Source organism: Taudactylus pleione, unplaced genomic scaffold, assembly GCF_031769625.1.
Source record: "Taudactylus pleione unplaced genomic scaffold, aTauple2 ptg000397bl, whole genome shotgun sequence".
Lineage (NCBI taxonomy): Eukaryota > Metazoa > Chordata > Amphibia > Anura > Myobatrachidae > Taudactylus > Taudactylus pleione.
The window spans coordinates 6,539,807-6,559,621 of NW_028284799.1; the positions used below are offsets into that span (position 1 = coordinate 6,539,807).

General features: G+C 44.0%; 2 protein-coding genes across 3 annotated transcripts in view; one reads left to right on the forward strand and one right to left on the reverse strand.

The window, feature by feature from the left end:
* Positions 1-1,873: 1,873 nt before the first annotated feature.
* PEX12 (peroxisomal biogenesis factor 12) lies at positions 1,874-8,659 on the reverse strand. Its single transcript, XM_088446387.1, has 4 exons — positions 8,456-8,659; positions 7,041-7,230; positions 5,178-5,713; positions 1,874-3,347 (listed from the first exon to the last, which is right to left on the reverse strand). Exons 2-4 carry the CDS (start codon positions 7,164-7,166, stop codon positions 2,960-2,962), a joined length of 1,050 nt encoding a protein of 349 aa, XP_088302513.1. The 5' UTR covers positions 7,167-7,230; positions 8,456-8,659; the 3' UTR covers positions 1,874-2,959.
* AP2B1 (adaptor related protein complex 2 subunit beta 1) overlaps positions 8,478-19,815 on the forward strand; it is a 143,301-nt gene continuing 131,963 nt past the window's right edge. The window contains exon 1 of one of the 2 annotated variants that reach the window (XM_088446385.1): positions 8,478-8,877. The gene's annotated coding sequence lies outside the window, so the exon portion shown is untranslated. The remainder of the gene's footprint in view (positions 8,878-19,815) is intronic. The other variant, XM_088446386.1, reaches the window with a different exon arrangement.

Genomic DNA, 19,815 nt, shown 5'->3' on the forward strand with positions numbered 1-19,815 from the left:
TAAGTACAAAAAAGATCACTTGAAAAAGAAAGAGCTCTGTAAAATACTAAAATCTACCATTTGCAATTAGACTAGTTCCCCACAGTGCTAAACATATATTACCAAATCTTCCAGGATATGTAACTTTAAGTTACATATCCTGATGGGGGAATCAATTGAAGCTGGAGCTCATCAGGAGGAATAAACATTAAGACATGTCTAATCTATCATTCCAGGTGACCTGCTCTATGGAAGGCCATGGGTTTTTTAACCATTGATGGAATAGAACTATTGATGTTTTGTACCTATCAATAACAATCCCTGCTTAGGAGAATGGCAAGTCAATCACTTCAGGAGCAGGGCTATGCTCATGCTACCTGTGTCCGGGAGAAAAACATTGCCGACAGGCAGCCATCAATGGCACCAATTGCTGGTCGAAGGCCATCCCTACCCTGCTCCTCCAATAAACCACATTCACAGGGAGATCTGAATGACCTTAATTGTGATTAGATTTTATCTAAGAAGCACACTGAACATTTGGATTAAAGGGTTGGCATTTACAGCAGTGTGATACTTAAGTTTGTTTTTTTTGAGCCACTGCCATGATGAATTCAACGAAGACTTCTTCCAAGATGTACTTGCGTTTTGTAAATATGTCGACTCAGTCACTGGGGCTCTTGGCCATTAACATACTATTTTCTAACATGGAAAAGCGTTAGCAAGGCAAATGGGAGTCCCAATTGGCTTGCTAACTGCTGCTGGATGACCGGCATTCCTGAGGCAAAGTATAGCTGAAAATCAAACAAAGATACTTTATAAACTACAAATTTGTCTCTGTTCAGATTTTATTTTCATCCTTGAAACACAAACGTATGCATTTTGTTACCCAGTGTAATGCATTACGTGACAATAGATGTACAGTACCTTAACTTGCCTATGCTAGCTGATTAGCACAAATATGTACTTGCAGTATTATGTTCAAACCTAATGGTGTGTTTGTAACCTGATCAAAGGGGCCACATGAAAATATCCATTTATTTAGTTATAAGTCTACATAGGACTTATCTGTACTGAAGTGTGTAAATAGAAGATAGCTAAATGTAGAAGTGTCATATTGGAAAAATAGAACCATAGTATCAGTTTAGTATGTGTAACTTCATAGCCCTCAACAAACAAAGCTTTGTGATATGGAATTATTTAAATGAAATATCTGGGTTTAGAAGGTACATAGACATGTGTGCAGGATGTTTAGCAGGTGGATGCACAGACTTTTCCTCCCTACAGTAGAAGTGTTGGAGATTGCACAATATGGTGTTCTGTTCTTTCTTCATCTTGGACGCTTGTCTGTCACTGCAGAGGAAAATGCTGCCCAATGATTTTGGATGCATTTCCCTTTACATATTCTGACAAGGTATTACCGTACACTTCTGTAGTCATTCTGATGCTGTGATCTAAGCTGCTATGACCACCTCTAAGACAGTTTACAGATGACGTTGTATATATACATTTTCTTGTTTTCTTTAAGCACTTATTCTTTTTCCCTCAGCATCGGCTTCTAATTGGCCTATTGAATTCACAAACACAAAACTTTTACATCTCTCATATGTATGCACAATGAAGGGAATTCAATTCCATGAAATGTCCGGCATGGCGGTGATGTCTGGCTGGGTAAACACTGGCCACAGTAGTGCCACCATTGCAAGCTTCCCTGCCTACCTCCATGGGCTGTGAGTAAAATGTGCCGGTCTGGAAACGCTCCTCCCTTAACTGTTGAAGAATTGAATTCCCTCAATAAATGAAATTGCACATAATAGAGAAACATCTGGCAGCCGCATCTCCTTATTCTTAATCATTTGACAATCTTCAAAGCAGTAAAACAAAAAAGATTTCAAAATAGAGAGAAAATAAAACTTTAATATGTAGAGAAAATGTATTTCACTCCAATATAAAAGTTGCTTACGTTTTGGGTTTATCAAAATGAATGCAGCTGTCCATAAACTCTTTTTCTCTAATAGTAAACAACCATCTGAAATAAAAGCAGAAGTGCTTTACTAACCAGAATGCATGGCTAATGGTGTACCAACATAAACAAGAGCGCCTGGCTCAAGTCTTTACTCCCACTCTTCCGCTGGTGCAGGGTTGTACTGGGAACTGTGCTGGGGACTCTACTCCCGTTAAAGACTGAAGCCGATTACACACAATTTTGTACTTTTATCCTTCTTCATAATTTCATATCAAAAGTGCTCAAAATTATACAGCAAAAAAATAAAAGCAATATTGATTTAACTGTTCCAAAACAGTGTGTAAGGTTTTCTAGTCCTTTATAATCTAAACACTGGTCTCAATTATAATACAGTGACATAAAAGAGCAATACAATTCAGTTATTTCTGAGGGTGTTGCAGGATATGAGTGCAGGGCAATCTTGCTTGTACCACATGGAGGAGGATTAGTTTACCGTAGACTGGCAGAAATCTTTACAGCTGGGCATCGCTTGTGCTGTATTGGATCTGCTCAATTTTGTGTATTTTTCTGTAATGAATAAGTCTAATTCATTTTCAATAGTGATGTTTCATTGGAGGAGGGGTGGCATTGTTACATTATGATGTCTCATACCCATTTTGCATTGGTCAGCTGTGTCTTAAAGAATAAACTGGCTATGTGTTGTGCATCTATATGAAATCTGTCTTGTTTAGCTTTCCACAGTAGAACATTAAAGCACTATAGGTTGTGATGTAATCATGTTTATGTATCTAATGAGTTATAAATTGCATTTTTTTCTAGTTCCTTTCCAATACATTTTAATAAGGAGCATTACAGCAACGTTTAACTGCAACAAAACCCTACCTTGTTTTACTAATGCAAATACTAAAACAATTAAACAGCTGATAATACTCTGTTTCCTCACTGAAATGACATATATACATTTTTCGCACTGTACCCTTAAGTACAAACCATCTCTTTGTAGTGGTCTATCAGCACTTAGCTATCGGGTGTATAGAGCCGAATGAGATGCTGTAGCTCTGTTGGATAGCCGCTGACGGGACATCGCTGGTGATTTTTTACATAGTAGTAGGCACACCTGTAGCAAAAGACATAGCCCGAAGTGCCGAGGGCTGTATCATTTACTCGTACTTTGCGACAAAGTGGGCACACAGTCTTTAGCTTGGGCAGGAGAGGGGAGTAAATTTCTAGATCAAAATGAATAGGGGGAGAGGGGGCAGGCAAAGTGCTCAGAGACTTAAGAGTATCCTGATTTTCTGCAGAATACCACCACTCTAGAAACTGCAGGAAGAAGACACCCAGGGACAGGCTGGAGGAAAGAGTCATAGACACACCACCAAGAGCTTTCTTCAAAATGCTGCCCACACTGTGGAAGAAGAGGGTCAAAAGTTATGGCAAGAATAAGATAAATAATGTTTTACAGGGTACAGGCTATTCTAATTGATTTAAAAAGCTATTTTATGTTGCACAAATCAACATGGTCATTTTTAGTTTAAAAATGTTAGTATATTAGAATAGCTTAATAATTATATAAAATGCTTTCTTTCCTTTGTCATGTGGTAGCATAGCGAGAACTTAAAAAGGAGAGTTATGTGCAGAACTACCCTTAACATTAAAAACATAGGTTATTACAATACCAACATTGTCCAAGCGGAATACATACGAATTACCGCCGGACACAAGTCCCGCAGTTCCAATCCCGACAGCGGCTGGCCGACACGGCAGAAAATCCCGACCGTCCGCAGGTAACTATGTACCAACCTAACCTAACATCCCCAACCCTCCTTAGGGCTGCCTAACCCTAACCTTCCCCTAATCCTCCCTCTAAGCGCCGAAACCTAACCCCCCCCCTTCCCCGCTGCCTAAACCTAAGTCCCCCGGGGAGGGGGTGCCTGACCCCAAGTCCCCGGGGGGGGAGGGGGGTGCCTAACCCTCCCTTCCCCTAGCCTAACCTCCCGGGGGGATGCCTAGCCCTAAGTTCCCCACGGGAGCCCTAAACCTAACCCCCCCCCCCCGCGCCTGTCCGCAGCGGCGCCCGGCATCAGTTCGAACGGGATGCCGGGCGCCAGTAAAATGACAGGCGTCTAGAATTAGACGCCTGTCATTTAACCCTTGCCAGGATAAAGCAGTCGGGAAGCCGGCTGTTGGGCTTACGTGCGCCGGCTTCCCGATTGCATACCGTCCAAACTGTATAGCAAGTGGTTCACTGGATACTACCGACATTAAACTACGCGACACACACACACAAATTAATGCTAGTACACACAAATCCATCCTTCCCATGTTAATGGTATACCTTCTGCGTCTTTATACAGAAAACTATTTTCTAGGTACACTTCAACCAATGAAATAAGAACACGAAAGTAACATGAAATAAAGATTATCCCAATATCACCCCACTCATAATTATTTTAAGACGCAAGAGGCTAAAACCAAGCAATGTTTTAGGAGATAAGAAAATATAATAAGTTCACAGTAAAGAAGGTCGGTCCTAAGTTAATAGACGGGACTTTGAAATAAAAGTTTTAATCTTTCCACTTGGATCTGCAGAAGGTTCCACAGCGTGTTTTACAGGGTAGCTATAATCACTGTGACTAAAGCTTGCTTGGGTGCAGTCTCTTATACAAATGGGTACAATTAACCCGCATCTGGAAGAAATAAAGTACTTTTCAGCATATTTTTCAATCCACTAATTGACCTTTTACGGAGTCCAAACCAATAAATGACACATGGCCTGATTCATTACGGATCGCAACTGCGATTGCAATAGCGATTACGCACGCAGTCTCACTGCGATGGCATACTAATCCCATTGCTGGCCAATTGCATGCGTAATCGCAGTTGCGATCGGTAATGAATCAGGCCCACAGTTTGGTAAGCTGTACATGGCTTATTAAATCTGTACATCCACACAACTAGCTGCATACAGAGACAGTATGTTTCACAGGCAGAGAGTTCTGCAATAAAACACACTCCCCTTAACTAGTGGCCCACAAAATATTTAAAATATTCCCAAGTATATAAATATCTATTTCAATAAATAAATCTTGGTGTAGTAAAGATTCATTTCAAAATTTTATTCGGATTTAGGTTTTAAATCTGGTCTTTCTCTACAGAACTGTAACGTATGCCTGATGTATCACAACAAGATATAAAGCTTGAGTGAATTTCAAATAAGAGATCACCTGCAACTCACCTTAGAACAGACTGTGTTGAGACTGTTTTTTCTGATGTACTGTCCATGGCTTGCAGGTCTACCAGTGTCAGCCTAGCAAGCTGCACTCCAGCTAAACTGAGCAGTGGAGAATGATGCCTTGTATTCCACAGAATATATCGGAGCTGGTAAAACAGAAAGCACCCTTCCCAAGACAGTTTCACAAATGGATATGATGCCAGAATAGCCTTATAACATCTTTTACGGAATAATGTTGGGTTTTGTATAGAATAGTCTTCCTCCTCCCGTAACTTCTTTACTAATTTCTCTAGTTTCAATCGTAGATAAGGTACGAGCACCAGTAGCATCAGGGACTTCCAATATTCCTTCCTTTGCAAGGTATGTTGTCTACTTGTGCTTCCAATGGCCACACGCTTTAGTCCATAGAAGTTCTCAGAGAAAGAGGCACTGGCCCAGGACAAGTAATGTTGCTGTAGGAGCAGATCAAGTAGTGTGTACAGTTCATCAAACCATCTCCACAGGAGGCCATAGCGTGCAGGATTTGATTCTGCGAGGACCTGTGAAATGGATATTAGCAGTCATGAAGTTTTATTTACTCTTTCAGCCCAATTTCTTTTATACTCTGCAGACAAGATTTAGCTATTCTGTCAATTTATATTGGTCCCAGTGAATGCTGGATCGAGGGGGTATCTCCTCCTCCCCTACACTTACCCCAGCTGCGGTCAGGATTCCCTTCTCTTTTCCCCAAAGTGGGAGCTGTTGGTGTGTGTGGGAGGGTCACCCTTACTCCTACTAAGCATATCCATCTCAGGACAAGCTATCCTTGAATATTATATAGGTACACATACAAATGGCTTTTTTATTTACTAAACTAGATTTTTATTCTGTGAGGAAGTGTTGCAAATAGTGTTCAAATGCTGTTGATAAAATAATAAAATGTGTGTTCCCCTTACAATACATAACTAAAAATTAGTAATATGTGTTATTAAAGTCTAAATAATAGATACAAGGTGAAACACACAGGTCACGCTGAACATCAAAGTCATCATGGAAATTGTGTACTAAATAAAGTCTAAACCCTTACAGCTGTAGACTGTATTCATCTCAACATTCCCAACACATTGCCAGCTAATTGGCAGCCAAAAGGTGTCAATTGTTCTTGCCAGTCAGTACCAGCTGTATAAAACCTGCTTTGCATTCACATTCTGTTGTTGTCCATCCTACCAACTCATTTACAGCTCATCATTCGAATACAGATGCACAGAAAACACAAGGCAGCTATATATAGCAGTGTGATTTAAAAAAGAAAATAAATAGAATAAAAACAAAATTACACATAACAATGAGCTATTATAAGATACTTCTCCACATTAAAAGAACCATTTGCAAGTATTGCATGCAGTAGCTTGCCACACTTATAAAGCTGGAAAATTCCATTTCATGTGCCTTATTGAGAAAATGGGTGAAGTTTATCAGCAGCTTACTGCAGCAAGTTTATAAACAGGTCAGGATTGCAATAAAAAATAAACTGACTCATGTTTGTTTTACACCAAATCACGCACAGCAAGAACAAAAGCATGGTGCCATTTAAAAGCAAATATGACAATTATTAATTATAATTATTAACCTGTATACAGCCGCAACATATCACACAGCATTTTAAAGGCAGTGTATTTAATCAATTACATATGTTGTGTCCAAATGGAGCTTACAGTTTAAGTGAACTTACACACAAACAAAACATCCATCCATCCATGTTAGGGCTTATTTAATTGAAAGTCAATTAACCTACCAGTATGTTTTTGGACATTTTTAGACATAAAGTACACACCACTTTTTATAGGTACTAATACTATTTACACCAGATGACACTAAAATACTCACCTTGACAATATGATGCAGTGCAGGCCTTACTGCCACCATCAAGCTCTCTTGAGCTACAACTTCAAATATAGAGGGTCGGTCATCAGAGGGTGATGCTGTGGTGATGTGCGCCCCACGCTCAGCCATTTTTAGGATTCAGTTTCTTAAACTCTTATTTCCAATTAATGAAAGTTACGCCATGAACTTTACCCTGTGTAAATAAAAACAACAATAATGCACAATTCACTTTAAAATCTGCTAACAATATTTAGCTAATATTTACTGGAGGTATTGATCACTTTTATTCTGTTTATGCCACCATCATCAACACTGGCATATTATCTGCCTTTGGTAGGGATTATCAAAGCTTGGAGAGAGATAAAGTACCATATAATCAGCTTCTAAAGAGGCGATGAAATTGTTTTCACCCACCTGTGGTTGTGAATAATGGGCATCTGATGGAACAATTCAATTGTTGCTCGATTCGGGCGCAAATGCCATGGGTGGCCACATTTCTGATCGCACACCCCTGAGGTGGTGAGCAGAAATGTATGAAAAGAAAAGAAACCAGGACTTTAGACGGATTTAGCCACTTTGCGCAGGTAAACCCGTTCTCTATTAGGGCAGAAAAAGGCATGGGCGCCCAAAAAACAGCTGAATATCGCACCCCAATCTCCCGTCACTTTAGATGGGAGATCAGGCACGATAAAATAATTGAATCGCCCCCCCGTCACGATACAGGCTCTGTTTGAAAAATGACAGTTAAGGTGCCTACACATTAGATGACTTGCAAATGATGTAATGTCGTCAATGATTTTCCTTGAACCCCCCGTCAATTCCCGGACATATGATATAGTGCATGAAACTGTGCAATCTGACCAATGACTTAATCTCGTTAACAAAATTTCCAGATTTTACTGCATGAAAGCAAGATCTGAGTATAGGACAAACGACCCACGGGACCGCGCATCTGCATTGTTATCGTTCGTGGACTCTACACCAATTGTCGCTCTGATGCGTTGGAATCGTGCAAAAAATCGTCTAGTGTGTAGACACCTTTAGGAGCTGATTGGTTGCTACTTTAATTTTCTCTCCAAGGTTTGATACATCTTCCCCTTTATCTCTCTTTACTTATCTATCTCCAAGCTTTGATAACTCTCCTACTTTGTGCTTGCTCTTTTTCACCAACACATTAAAAATAGAAAATGACTACGTCAGTTTTAATTATACAACAACAACTCATCGTAAGAGATTCACATAACAACAGCAGCATACTGAGATAAACCCCCGCACCTCTGTCTATATGAATAGAATTAATAGGATCCTGCACGGGAGACGTAACATACAGGGCAGGGTTAAAGGTCAGAGTCACACACGTGTACACTAAGTATATGTATATATATGTCGCACACTGACAGCTGGAGTATCGTACTCACATGTACACCCACTGCAGTGTCAGACAGGAATCACCATGGTGCTGGCCGCCGACCGGTCCCGTCTCTCAGTTTCCCTCTCTCTTCTCACGGACAACAACCATTAAAAAAAAAAAAAAAAAGTCTGCGTCTTCGGGTCTCAGTTCCAGCACCGCCTGTGCGAGTTTCCTGTGCCTGGCCCGCAGAGTGACAGAGGCGGATGGATCACTTCCTGCTCTTGGACCGCATGTGCGCTTCCGGCGTGTGGAACGCATTTCTGAGACGCGCTTCCGGAGGGTGGAACGCAGGTGGGTGCGCTGCTGCTGGGTGAGGAGCTTCTGGTTTCCGCCGGAGCCGCTGTCTGATTCTGAGCAGCTTGGAATCTCTGCTCCCGGGGCTCGCCTGTTTCCGGCTACACTGTCCCTCCTCCTCCCAGCGGCAGACAGGTGAGTAGGAGCAGCGGGGATGGGAAAGCTGCTGCCCCGCCGTTACTTAGTGATGTAGCGGCTACTACACGGCTGTGGTTACAGATGCGCTCTGCTGTCGCGGACAGATGTGCTGGGTTCTCGCCCGCACTGTGCTGTGTAGTATGTAGCATAGCAGCATCTGCATTCGCTACCATGTAAATGTAAACGCATGAGCTCCTCGTACAGCTGCAGAAAATGTGATTCCTGAAGTGATAAGCATTATATCATTAGTAATGGACAAGTTTCAGACTTGTTTCAGCATAATGGACATTTGGCAGAAATTATCAGGTGTAGGTCACTTTGCCTTGTATATAATTACAATCATGTATGCCTTAGCGGTAGGACCCAGAGGATGGGCATTAGCCGTTATTTTATCACCTTATGATAAAATAAGATTTTGGTAATCTAGCACTCAGCTGTCTGATAAACTGCATCATTCACTCTTACCCAAATGTACTGTAATGACTCTTCTATTCATCTTGTCAAAGGTGAAAGCACATGATGAGATTGCCAATGAAGGCCCATAAATCATTGAACACCAGTGAAGATCACCTCATAAACTTCTGTAGAGACCAATGCAGTACATGGCTCCAATGCAGAAATGATAAATATTCTCCACTCAGCAAATACTCTGTAAACGCATACTGTACCTATCAAACCTACCTTGATTTTACTGCCTATTTAATGCTGACAAACAATCTGCAAATTTTGCCAACATGTTGGGCAAGTTTATTCTTTTCTTTGGCGTAGTCTCAGTGCCCAGTGAAGATTACCATTGATTCATTGTTGCTAAGTAAGTTCTAAACATAACACAACCTATATGCTCTGAGCACTATGTAATTTGCCATTGATAACACCCATAAATGTGAAATATGCCAGTAATAGTTCCTATCAAGATATAGGCCCCCATTTATTAATGATCACATTTGCAATGCAATCTGGGCATGACATTACGCCCATGATCACATTGCAACATGCAATCTTATCGCCGGAATGCATCATCCGGCACATGTAGGGACAGGGGCTCCAAAAGATGCCCATCCCTGCGATTTCCCCGGTGAGCAGCGGGGGCTGCTGCGCAGTCCCGCTGACTGCACCTGCATGTCCGCCATTGCTGAGGAGGCGCCGGCTTCTTATGCACAGTGCAGCCCATAGGGTACAGCGGCTAACACCATCTTCAGATGACGTTCGCTGCGGGGGCCAATATCCGGGATGCATCGCATTCCGGATGTTGGTAAATTTTGCAGCATCACATCCCCCATAGAAACCCATGGGGTATGCTGCTGCCTGTGTGCATGGAAGGATCTCCAATACCTGCTGCTCTTTAATACAACTGGGGGAAACTTAATATTTGCGGTTAGCCCCTGAAAATGTGTGTTTTCAGGGATATAACCGCAAATATAGAATGTAGTAGTTGTGCTTTTACAATGGCATGTTAATGCACAACAAGATCTACTATGCTTTTGATGAGGTCCCATCAATATCCTCTAGAAAAGTGATAAAGCCAGAACATATGTCATTGATAATATTTAACAGGACCTTAAATACTACTGATTATACAAATCAAGATATAATATGCCATTGTTTACACATATGAAGAGGTAATTGCCAGTGAGAATTATCACACAGAAATATTGAATATGCCAATGGTAGTAGAATATAATACTCTAGTGCAGTGGTTCCCAAACTTTTTAGAATCACGGCACTCTAGAGCAGCAGTTCTCAAACTGTGGGTCGTGACACCAAAGTGGGTCGCAGCCATCTCAGCTTGGGGTCGCGACTCACATGGGGTCAGGTTGATGACTCCTCTGATCTCTCAGCCAGTGATCTGAAGAGAGTGAAACCATTTGAACTGTCTGTTATTTCAGACTCCTCAGATCACTGGCTGAGAGGTCCGAGGTGTCATCAGGCAGCCCCGTCCCCACCCCAGTGCTCAGCGTCTCATTTCCTCCTGCCCAGCAGCAGAAACTGACACACAGGCAGCAAGCCTCAGCAGCAGACAGACTTAGAGGAGCCAGCTGCCGGACTCTCTCTGCAGTCTGTGCAGATGTTCTTAAGTGCAGCCTGGGGGACCGCTGCTGCCAGGGTGGGGGGACACAGAATGTGTGATGATTGCTGTGGAGGGGGAAGAAACATCAACAGGGGAGCATGTGGAATGAGGGGAGTTCTGAGCATAGACCCCATGGGGGAACAGGGGAGCATACAGTATGGGAACTGGAGGCGGGAAACAGAAAAAAAATGAATTTATTAAAAACCCACTGCCTCCCCCCTGAAACACACTTCCCCCTCTGTCTTTCTCACTTATTGCCTCACCCTGTCATCCACTGCCACCCTCTGTCTCTCCTTTTCACCCTCTGCCTCCCCCTGTCACCCACTGGTTCTCCCTGTTACCCACTGCCTCCTATGTTACTTTGCCCCCCACTGCCTCCCCAGTCACCCACTGTCTTTCCTGCCGCCCTCTGGCTCTCTCTGCCACCCTTTGCTACTCCTTGCCACCCACTGCCTCTCTCTGTCACCACTTCCTCCCCTGTCACCTGCTGCTTCTTGCTGCCTTCCACTGCCTCCTCCTGCAACCTACTCCCTCTTCCTGTCATCCACTGCTTCTCCCTGCCACCCACTGCCTCTCTGACACCCACAGACACCCTCTGCCTACCCTGTCACCCACTGTTCCTCCCTATTACCCACTGCCTCCTACGTCACCTATTGCCTCCCCAGTTACCCTCTGCCTTTGCCTCACCCTCTGCCACTATCTGCCTCCCTCATCACCCTCTGGTTCTCTGTTACCCACTGCTTCCTATGTCACCCTTTGCCTCCCCAATCACCCACTGACCCCACCCACCCTCTGCCTCTCCCTGCCACCCTATGCTGCTCTTTGCCAGCCACTGCCACTCCCTGCCTCTCCATCACCTTCTGACACCATCTGCCTCCCCATCCCCCACAGCTTCTCCCTATTGCCCACTGCCTCCTACGTCACCTATTGCCTCCCCAGTCACCCTCTGCCTTTCCATGCCACCCTCTTCCACCATCTTCCTCACCCGTCACCCACAGCTTCTCCCTGTTATCCACTGCCTCCTACGTCACCCTTTGTCTCACCAGTAACCCACTGTCTCCTCAGTCACTCTGCCTCACCTTGCAGGGACAGGGGCTTTGAAAAGAGCTCATCCCTGCAATGTGTAAAAAATGAAACGATCGAATTATCGGACACCTCACAGTTTTGTGTCTCCATAGTGTTACTGTGCATGAGCGGTCTGCTGACCACACGTGTGGCAGTCATTCTGCAGTAACATACTGGGGTCCTGTAATCATTTTTAGTGTTAGACGGGTTCCCAGAGCAAAAAAGTTTGAGAACCCCTGCCCTAGAGTATCAGCATTTTTTCCACGGCACCCCTGGGGCAAAAGTTTCTTATTGAGAAATTCAGCAAAACTTAAATGAAGTAAATTGTGCTTATATGTCATTCTTAAGGTGCCACTAGACGATTAAAATGAGCGATTTGAAAGATAACGATATCGTTCAATCGTTTGAAAATTTGGTCTTTTAGACATCTATCATCATGCAAACATGCTGGTCAACCTGACAATATCGTCAGGTTCAGCATGCTTGCAGATGATCGATTGTGCCTGCACTGATCGACATATCGTTCAGTGTGGGCACCCTGCAGTGTAGTGAACGACTGAACGATAACGACATCGTTATCGTTCAGTCTTTTCACTGTCGGGTAGTGGATACCCGCCTTTAGGTTCAGTCACGTGGTGATTGACAGGGCTTCACTTTTTTTTGTCCACATATTTTTTGATTGGCAGCAGCCAGCACTGGTTTTGCCTATCACACTGACTAAATCTAATTTTATTTGTACTGGACCACCAATCCAAGCGACCCCGGAAAGTGCCCTGAGACACCCAGTTTGGGAACCACTGCTCTTGGGATAGTGTTGTCCAGCCAGAAGAAAAAAAGCATAGAGGTGATAGCCCCAAAATCTATTATACCATTGGCAATTCCCTAAGATCTGGTGATAGTGCGCAGCAAGATCAAATATTCCTGTCTTACTGTAGTAAACATAGATAGAGATACCTTTTATTCTATTTCATAATTAATCTTAGTATCACTAATAGCAAGTGGTATGCCAAGTAGTAGCATTCATGACCAGTATGGTGGAAATTAATAACTGCAATGCCCAGCAAGGACCTTTCTGTAGCAGCAAAAGCCAATATGATGCTCAGTAATAGTACACAATATTGATCAATACCAAGCCTTAAACAAAAATGGTAATTTTCATATTTGAATTATGAAAATAAAATATGTTCAGTATTACCTGACATTCCACAAAAGCTACTGTTAAACAATTAACGTTCTGTTTAATTATGGAAAGCTAATGCTCCTCTCATATTTTTGGACCTTGACCTAATGATATCTGAAACAGGTGAAAACTCGCATGGATGTGTGATGACTTTTGCCTACCCCACATGTTAACTAATTTGCCATATTTCTTCCCCTGTGGCAAATACGATAGCCCAGTAATTTGGGCTAGTTCAGTTTTCTTCCCTCCCAAGTATGTAAAGTTACTGCCTATTACTTGGTCTGACCATGCCCTTCTTTTATGGGCTTGACCTCCTTAATTGCCCTCTGGACAAACTCACTTTTATTAGTCAAATGTCTTCCCTAAGGTAAAGGCCCATTGTCCATGGCTACATTAATGACTTAGGGACATATGTATCAAAGATTGATGTGAGATAAAATTGTGAGATGTATATCACCAACCAATCAGCTTCTAACTTACATTTTGCAGGCCGTGTTTAAGAAATGATAGTTTGGAGCTGATTGGTTGGTGATATATATTTCACAATTTTATCTCACATCAAGCTTTGATACATATGCCCCTTATTCTGCCTTTTGTGAGTTCCGTTTTGTGAGTACCTGGCTCCTACTTTAGTTTACCTGTTTAATGCAGCTGCAGCCTGTGGTTCCTTTCCCTGAGAAATACTAGAAACCCAAATAGTGACAATACCCAAACTAGGCAAAGATACCTCAGATTTCAGGAACTAGGGGCCTATTGCACTATTAAACATTAGTGTCAAAATATATGCTAAATTAATTGCAAACCACTTGACCCAGATTCTCCCTTCATTAATACACCCTGACCAGGTCAGTTTGTGTAAAGTAGACAGGCCCTTAACAACATGTGTCGGATATAAAATATTCATGAATTTTACACGTATAGAGAATGTGTTTTTACTTTCCCTCGATGCAGAAAAGGCCTTTGATAGGCTCCACTGGGAATATATGTGCAAAGTTTTGGTTTCCTTTGGTTTTCAGGGAGAGAGATTAAGCTGAATTTTATTTGTTTACAGTTATCCATCTGCTAAGGTTTTCAGCAAAGTATCTTTTTTAACTAATACTTTCCATATGATGATATAACAAGGAACCGCAGGGTCTCGACGCAAGCCGGATGGTCTTGACCATCGCGACCATCAACCTGGCTGCTCGCAATAGCTGTGGGTGGTCACCCACACTTATGCGAGCGGCCAGGAGGCCGAACAAAAAAAAAAAGCCCTGATTCAGAGCGAGCGCTCGTTCAGAGCGTCCGTCACTGAATCAGGCCCTTTGCACACTTTGCATCTGTGACATGTGCTCTGTCGGCCATGATTGCTGCACTGCAAGCATTCCCCAGCCCCTCCTTTTTCTTTACTGATAACGTCATCATAATTGTGAGCCAATAAAATCCTTTAAAAATGACATCACACTGTTTTAACATGGGCAACCCAGGTTGAGTTAAAAGGCACCAAAACTGCAATAACCCGGGAATAACCTGGGTTATTATGGCGATGTGAAAGGCCCTGACCGGGTCTGATCCAGGTTGGACCCGGGTCCGACTCGGGTTTGCGATGTGAAAGGGGTAATAGTTGTAGCACGCTTAACTGCTGTCCTGATAAAACTGTAACTTGTGTGCAACTGAGTCTGTATATGAACCACAATGGATTAATTGTATACAGATTCAGACACTCGGGGCCATATCCAATTAGCTTTGATAAACCACGGTTGTGCAAAAAGTTTACACTTGTGCGAACATTTAGCTAGAAATGCGTTTTGTGCTATCCTATTAGGCGCCTTTTCACACATGCAAATTCTTCATAGTCAAAAGTGGCGAAAAGATTTCACCATCTCAGAGCAGGTGAAAAGTTGTGTAAAACCCCTATTTTTGGCCACAAATGTTGGGACTTGGTTCAGAACCCCTTGGACACCCTCCTAATGACCAATTAAGCAAAAATAATTCTTTAATTCGTTTAATTCGGCCAATAATGACATGTAATTTTTCAGGTGAAAAAGTAAAACATTTTTGGAAATTGGTATTTTGGGGGGCTTTTTAAAAAATGCACTTTTATGACACAGAAACATACTTGCACCCATTGTAATGTACCCCCATTTTAACTACAGCATTTTTTTTTTCACAAAATTTTAACTTTGTAGAATTTTTCACCCTTAGAGAAAAATGCATACAACAGCTATTTGACACAAATTGAGAACTCCAAAACCCTTTTATTATGGCCCATAACAGACTTCTATAATGTTATCCTATCTTAGTTGACCTTTTTTTGGAGTCCAGGCAAAATTCTCCATGTTCAGCTGTACTTTTCGCCGCTAACGTCAAGGTATTTCTTCGGGCGAATGCCGCATCATGTCTTTTACAATAGGATTGCGTGAATAATGGCAGATGCGATACACAAGAAAAGTCACACATTCGCAGTATTCATTCTAGCACCCTGCACATAATCAGTGAGGATGGCATATATTAATTTTGAAGAACAAAATTTTATACATGATGTATCACTATAGTTACTGTAGCGATACATCACATCTAAAATGTTGACCGTCAAAATTAAAATATGTCCTCCTCACTGATTACCTGCAGGGTACTAGAATGAACACTACATTCAGGCGAACAATGCGCAAAGTTTTTGCATATGAAAACTTAACGTTTTCTTGTCTGATTGGATATGGCCCTCAGTCGTACACAGATATACAAGTGTTGCATATCAAATCAATAAGCCCATTCTGCTGGTGCATCCTAGTCACATCGCATTGCAGCAAAGCTGTATAAAGACACATCTATATTTACAAACAAAGTCCACAATACATATATTCAAAGTATTCACTAGTTGCATGCGCTCATACCACTTGGTGAAGCAGCTGGACCTGTCCAAAGCAGGTATGTCTTCTACATGCTGGTTGAAAGTCTCCACTGCTGCTTCCGGCAACACAAAGAAGTCGCAGGGGGCCAGGTTCCGATTATACGGTGGATGACCAAGCTCCTCTATTAGCGTTCCCGCTAGGCTGTTTCAGCGGCCCGCTGAAGACAGCTTGCGGGTTCTGTCTCCACCCGCGGGTCGTCAAAACGGTAGTGCAGCGGTCACCACCGGTGAATGTATGCCCGGCGCATGCGCCCGGCATCCATTCACAGTGACCACAGCGCTTGGGGGCTTCCCGGCATGTCCGTAAGGGCTGGGCACGCCCCCAGGAGTGACTAAGAAGGGACACCTCATAAAGACACGCCCCCTTTGGCCACTTTTTTTTTATTTTTTGCCCCCTATGGGCAACATCTCCATTTCTAAAAACTCTCACTTTAGTAATTATACCCAGTGGAGTTCACCTTTGCTTCTGGAGTGTATCCCTGGTCTTGCTGGCCTTCGCAGGTCACTGGGCGCGGAGTTGCCAACAGGACGTGGTCTGTTTACTCCAGTTCGGTATCCATGCATATCATAAGTCTGTGTTTCCTACACTGTCACTAGTTTACCCATGAGCCAAGTTATCATTAAACATCCACGTTTCCTATACACATCCGTCATACGTAAGGGTCCCGGGCAAGATATACAGAATATCAGAACCGTGACATACTGGACTTGTGGACATGTGCATTGTCATGATGGGGAAGGGCTACACGATTGTGAGTTCTTGGATGCCTCCAGGAAATGGCTTCCAGCACTTGCAGAAGGCAGTGGTTAACGTACCAGTTCCCAGTGACTATGTGCTGCTTTACGAGTGGTACGGTAGCTACATGACCAGTCTTGGCCACAATAACAACCACCAACTGGTTGGCCACGCCGTGCGCACCTCCAACTGGTGTCCACTGTTGTTTTGTCTCTGGGTTGAAACTGTAGCTCCAGAATTCATCTCCCAAACGGAGTTTGCGTGAAACCAGTCTCTGACCAGCATGTTGCGGCACAAAGTCACCTGAGCCGCCTCCTGCTCGTGAGTCAGCTGATGGGGAACCCAGCGTGCAGAAACCTTGCTCAGGCCAAGTTTTTTTGTGGAGTATTAAGTGGACGAATCCCGATGAGATGCCTTTCTCCTTCTCTAACTGGGTCACAGTCACCCTGACGTCCATTTCAACTATGGCCAGGGCCGGCCCTAGCCCAAATTTTTTGGTAAGCGAGTATATTTTTTGGGGGCCCAGGCATATTGTTGCACGTGCCCAAACAAATTAAGGGGCCGTGGTCTCATGGAAAAAGCCATAACCATGACACACCCCTTTCTCGTCACTCTGGGAACAGTCCTTTCCATTCCATATGCACCTTAATGCAGTCCCCCCAGTAGTGCCCCTTATACGGTACCCCCAGTATGCAATGCCCCAGTAGTGGTCCCTCTTATGCAGGCCCCAGTAGTGCCTCTTATACAATACCCCCAGTATGCAATACCCCCAGTAGTGGTCCCTCTTATGCAGGCCCCAAGTAGTGCCCCTTATACATTGCCCCCAGTAGTAGTCCCCCCTATGCAGTGTCCCTTATACAGTGCCCCAGGAGTGGTCCCCCTTATGCAGTCCGCCTGTAGTGCCCCTTATATAGTGCCCACAGTAGTGGTCCCCCCTATGCAGTGCCCCAGGAGAGGTCCCTCCTATGCAGTGCCCCCAAGTAGTGGTGCCCCCAGTAGTAAGCCCCTTATATAGGGCCCCCAGTAGTAGTCCCCCCCTATGCAGTGCCCCTTATATAGTACCCCCAGTAGTAGTCCCCCCATGCAGTGCCCCCAATAGAGGTACCCCGATGCAGTGCCCCCAGTGGTAGTTCTCCCCCCACCCCCCCTATGCAGTGCTCCTAGTAGTGGTCCCCCCCTTGTAGTACGCCTAGTAGTAGTCCCCCCTCTTGTAATTCCCCTAGTAGTAGTCCCCGTCCCCCCTTGTAGTGCCCCTAGCAGTAGTCCTCCACCCCCCTTGTAGTGCCCCTAGTAGTAGTTCCCCCCACCTTTGTAGTGCTCCTAGTGGGGCCCCCCTATGCAGTGCTCCCAGTAGTAGTCCCCCAATGCAGTACCCCTGGTAGTAGTCTCACCCCCTTGTAGTACCCCTAGTAGTAGCCCCCCCTTGTAGTGCCCCCAGTGGAGGCCCCCCTGCTATGCAGTGGTCCCCCGATGCAGTGCCCCCAGTAGTAGCCCCCCTTGTAGTGCCCCTAGTAGTAGTCCCCCCACCCAGTAGATACACACGTAATTTAAAAAAAACAAACACCTGAATCTAATGCTCCCGCCGCTCCAGCGAGTCTCCGTCAGTGGGAGCAGCAGTCATTGAGAGTCTGACAGACTCTCATTGGCTGCTAATTAAAGCAAACACACTGATGCCGGTAGCTGTGTGTTTGTCACTGTGTAGTGCTCACCGAACTCCGTTTGGTCAGCACTACACTCGTGGTGCAGCTGTGCCACAGAGACACAGTCTGCCTGTGGCCTGCATGGTCGCAGCTGAGGCGCCCTCCACTATGTGGCGCCGTACTCAGCAGCGTACCATGCATATGTCTATAACCGGCCCTGACTATGGCCCACATGGCAGCAAAGTTATCCTAGGTGATGGTGGACACAAGTCAGGCGCAGCGTTCCTCGTCTTCCAGGGACCATATCCCGTGTTGAAATTCTGCGAACCACTCGAACACACTGGTTCGTGATGGAGCTTCCTCTCCAAAAGCACATCGCAGTCGATCAAAACTATCCTGCTATTGCAGACCACTTTAGTAATAGAAGATCATGGCTCTCCAGTGGCCTCTGTTGAGCTCAGTAACGAGTTTGTGAAGGAAGTGAACAAGCTGACTTCTTCGGTGTGCAGTGCTGCTTATATACAGTTTAGTGCCCTGAAATTTAGTCAGAGATTACAGTTCACAACCATACAGTCTGATTGTGTGTACTGTTTGTCCAGTCACCCAATTTATAGGATTTTTGTGTTCCCAGCTTAAAAATCAGTTCTGAATATAGCACTCACTCTCACAGTGCAGTTGCTTACTTGTAGTCCTGTTAGGAAGACATCTCCCAATGTGCAGGCTCCATCAATATGCAGCTGTAAGAGTTCCTAGTGGAGGAGGCTAAAGGAGTTACCAATACTGTAAGCTGGGTCAGTGCTAAATCTGCTGTAGTGGGAATGATTAAAAGACTGCAAGATATATTGCCAGCTGGTTACTTGCATCTGCATGGGATTCCGGAATGCTTTATGGAGCTGCCTGTCTCCTGTCTGTACTGTATGTTGCAAACTGTACTCAGCAGTCCAGCGTATATGTTTAGTTGAGCTCCTGGTCTTTAATTCACTGCTGTCTAAGTGATATGGACATGTGCAGCGGTCCGGCGGCTAGAGTTAAAGGGTATTGCGCCGTATATCACATTCTATTTAGTCTTAAGGCTCATACACACTTAACGATATTCTCCATGACCGATATCGTTAAGTTTTATCCCTTGAACTGCCGGGCTCAATGTCAGGAACAACATTAAGCATACACACTGAACGATATCGTTCAGTGACGTCACCCTGCCACATTCCCGAACTTGCAGAATCTGACGATTTAGTTTTAGCAAGTACAGGCGATGGAAGACATCGTTATCGATCCGTGGGAGCGTGCATCGTTAACGATATCGTGCATACACACTGGAAGATATAAGGATATCGTTATCGTCCATATAGTTCA

Excerpts from the sequence above, each read along its gene's own strand:
- PEX12 (XM_088446387.1), bottom strand. The coding sequence starts at position 7,166 with ATGGCTGAGCGTGGGGCGCACATCACCACAGCATCACCCTCTGATGAC. Across the intron at positions 5,714-7,040 it reads CACTGCATCATATTGTCAAG|GTCCTCGCAGAATCAAATCC; the intron begins GTGAGTATTTTA and ends TCCATTTCACAG. Across the intron at positions 3,348-5,177 it reads TCAACACAGTCTGTTCTAAG|TGTGGGCAGCATTTTGAAGA; the intron begins GTGAGTTGCAGG and ends CTTCTTCCACAG.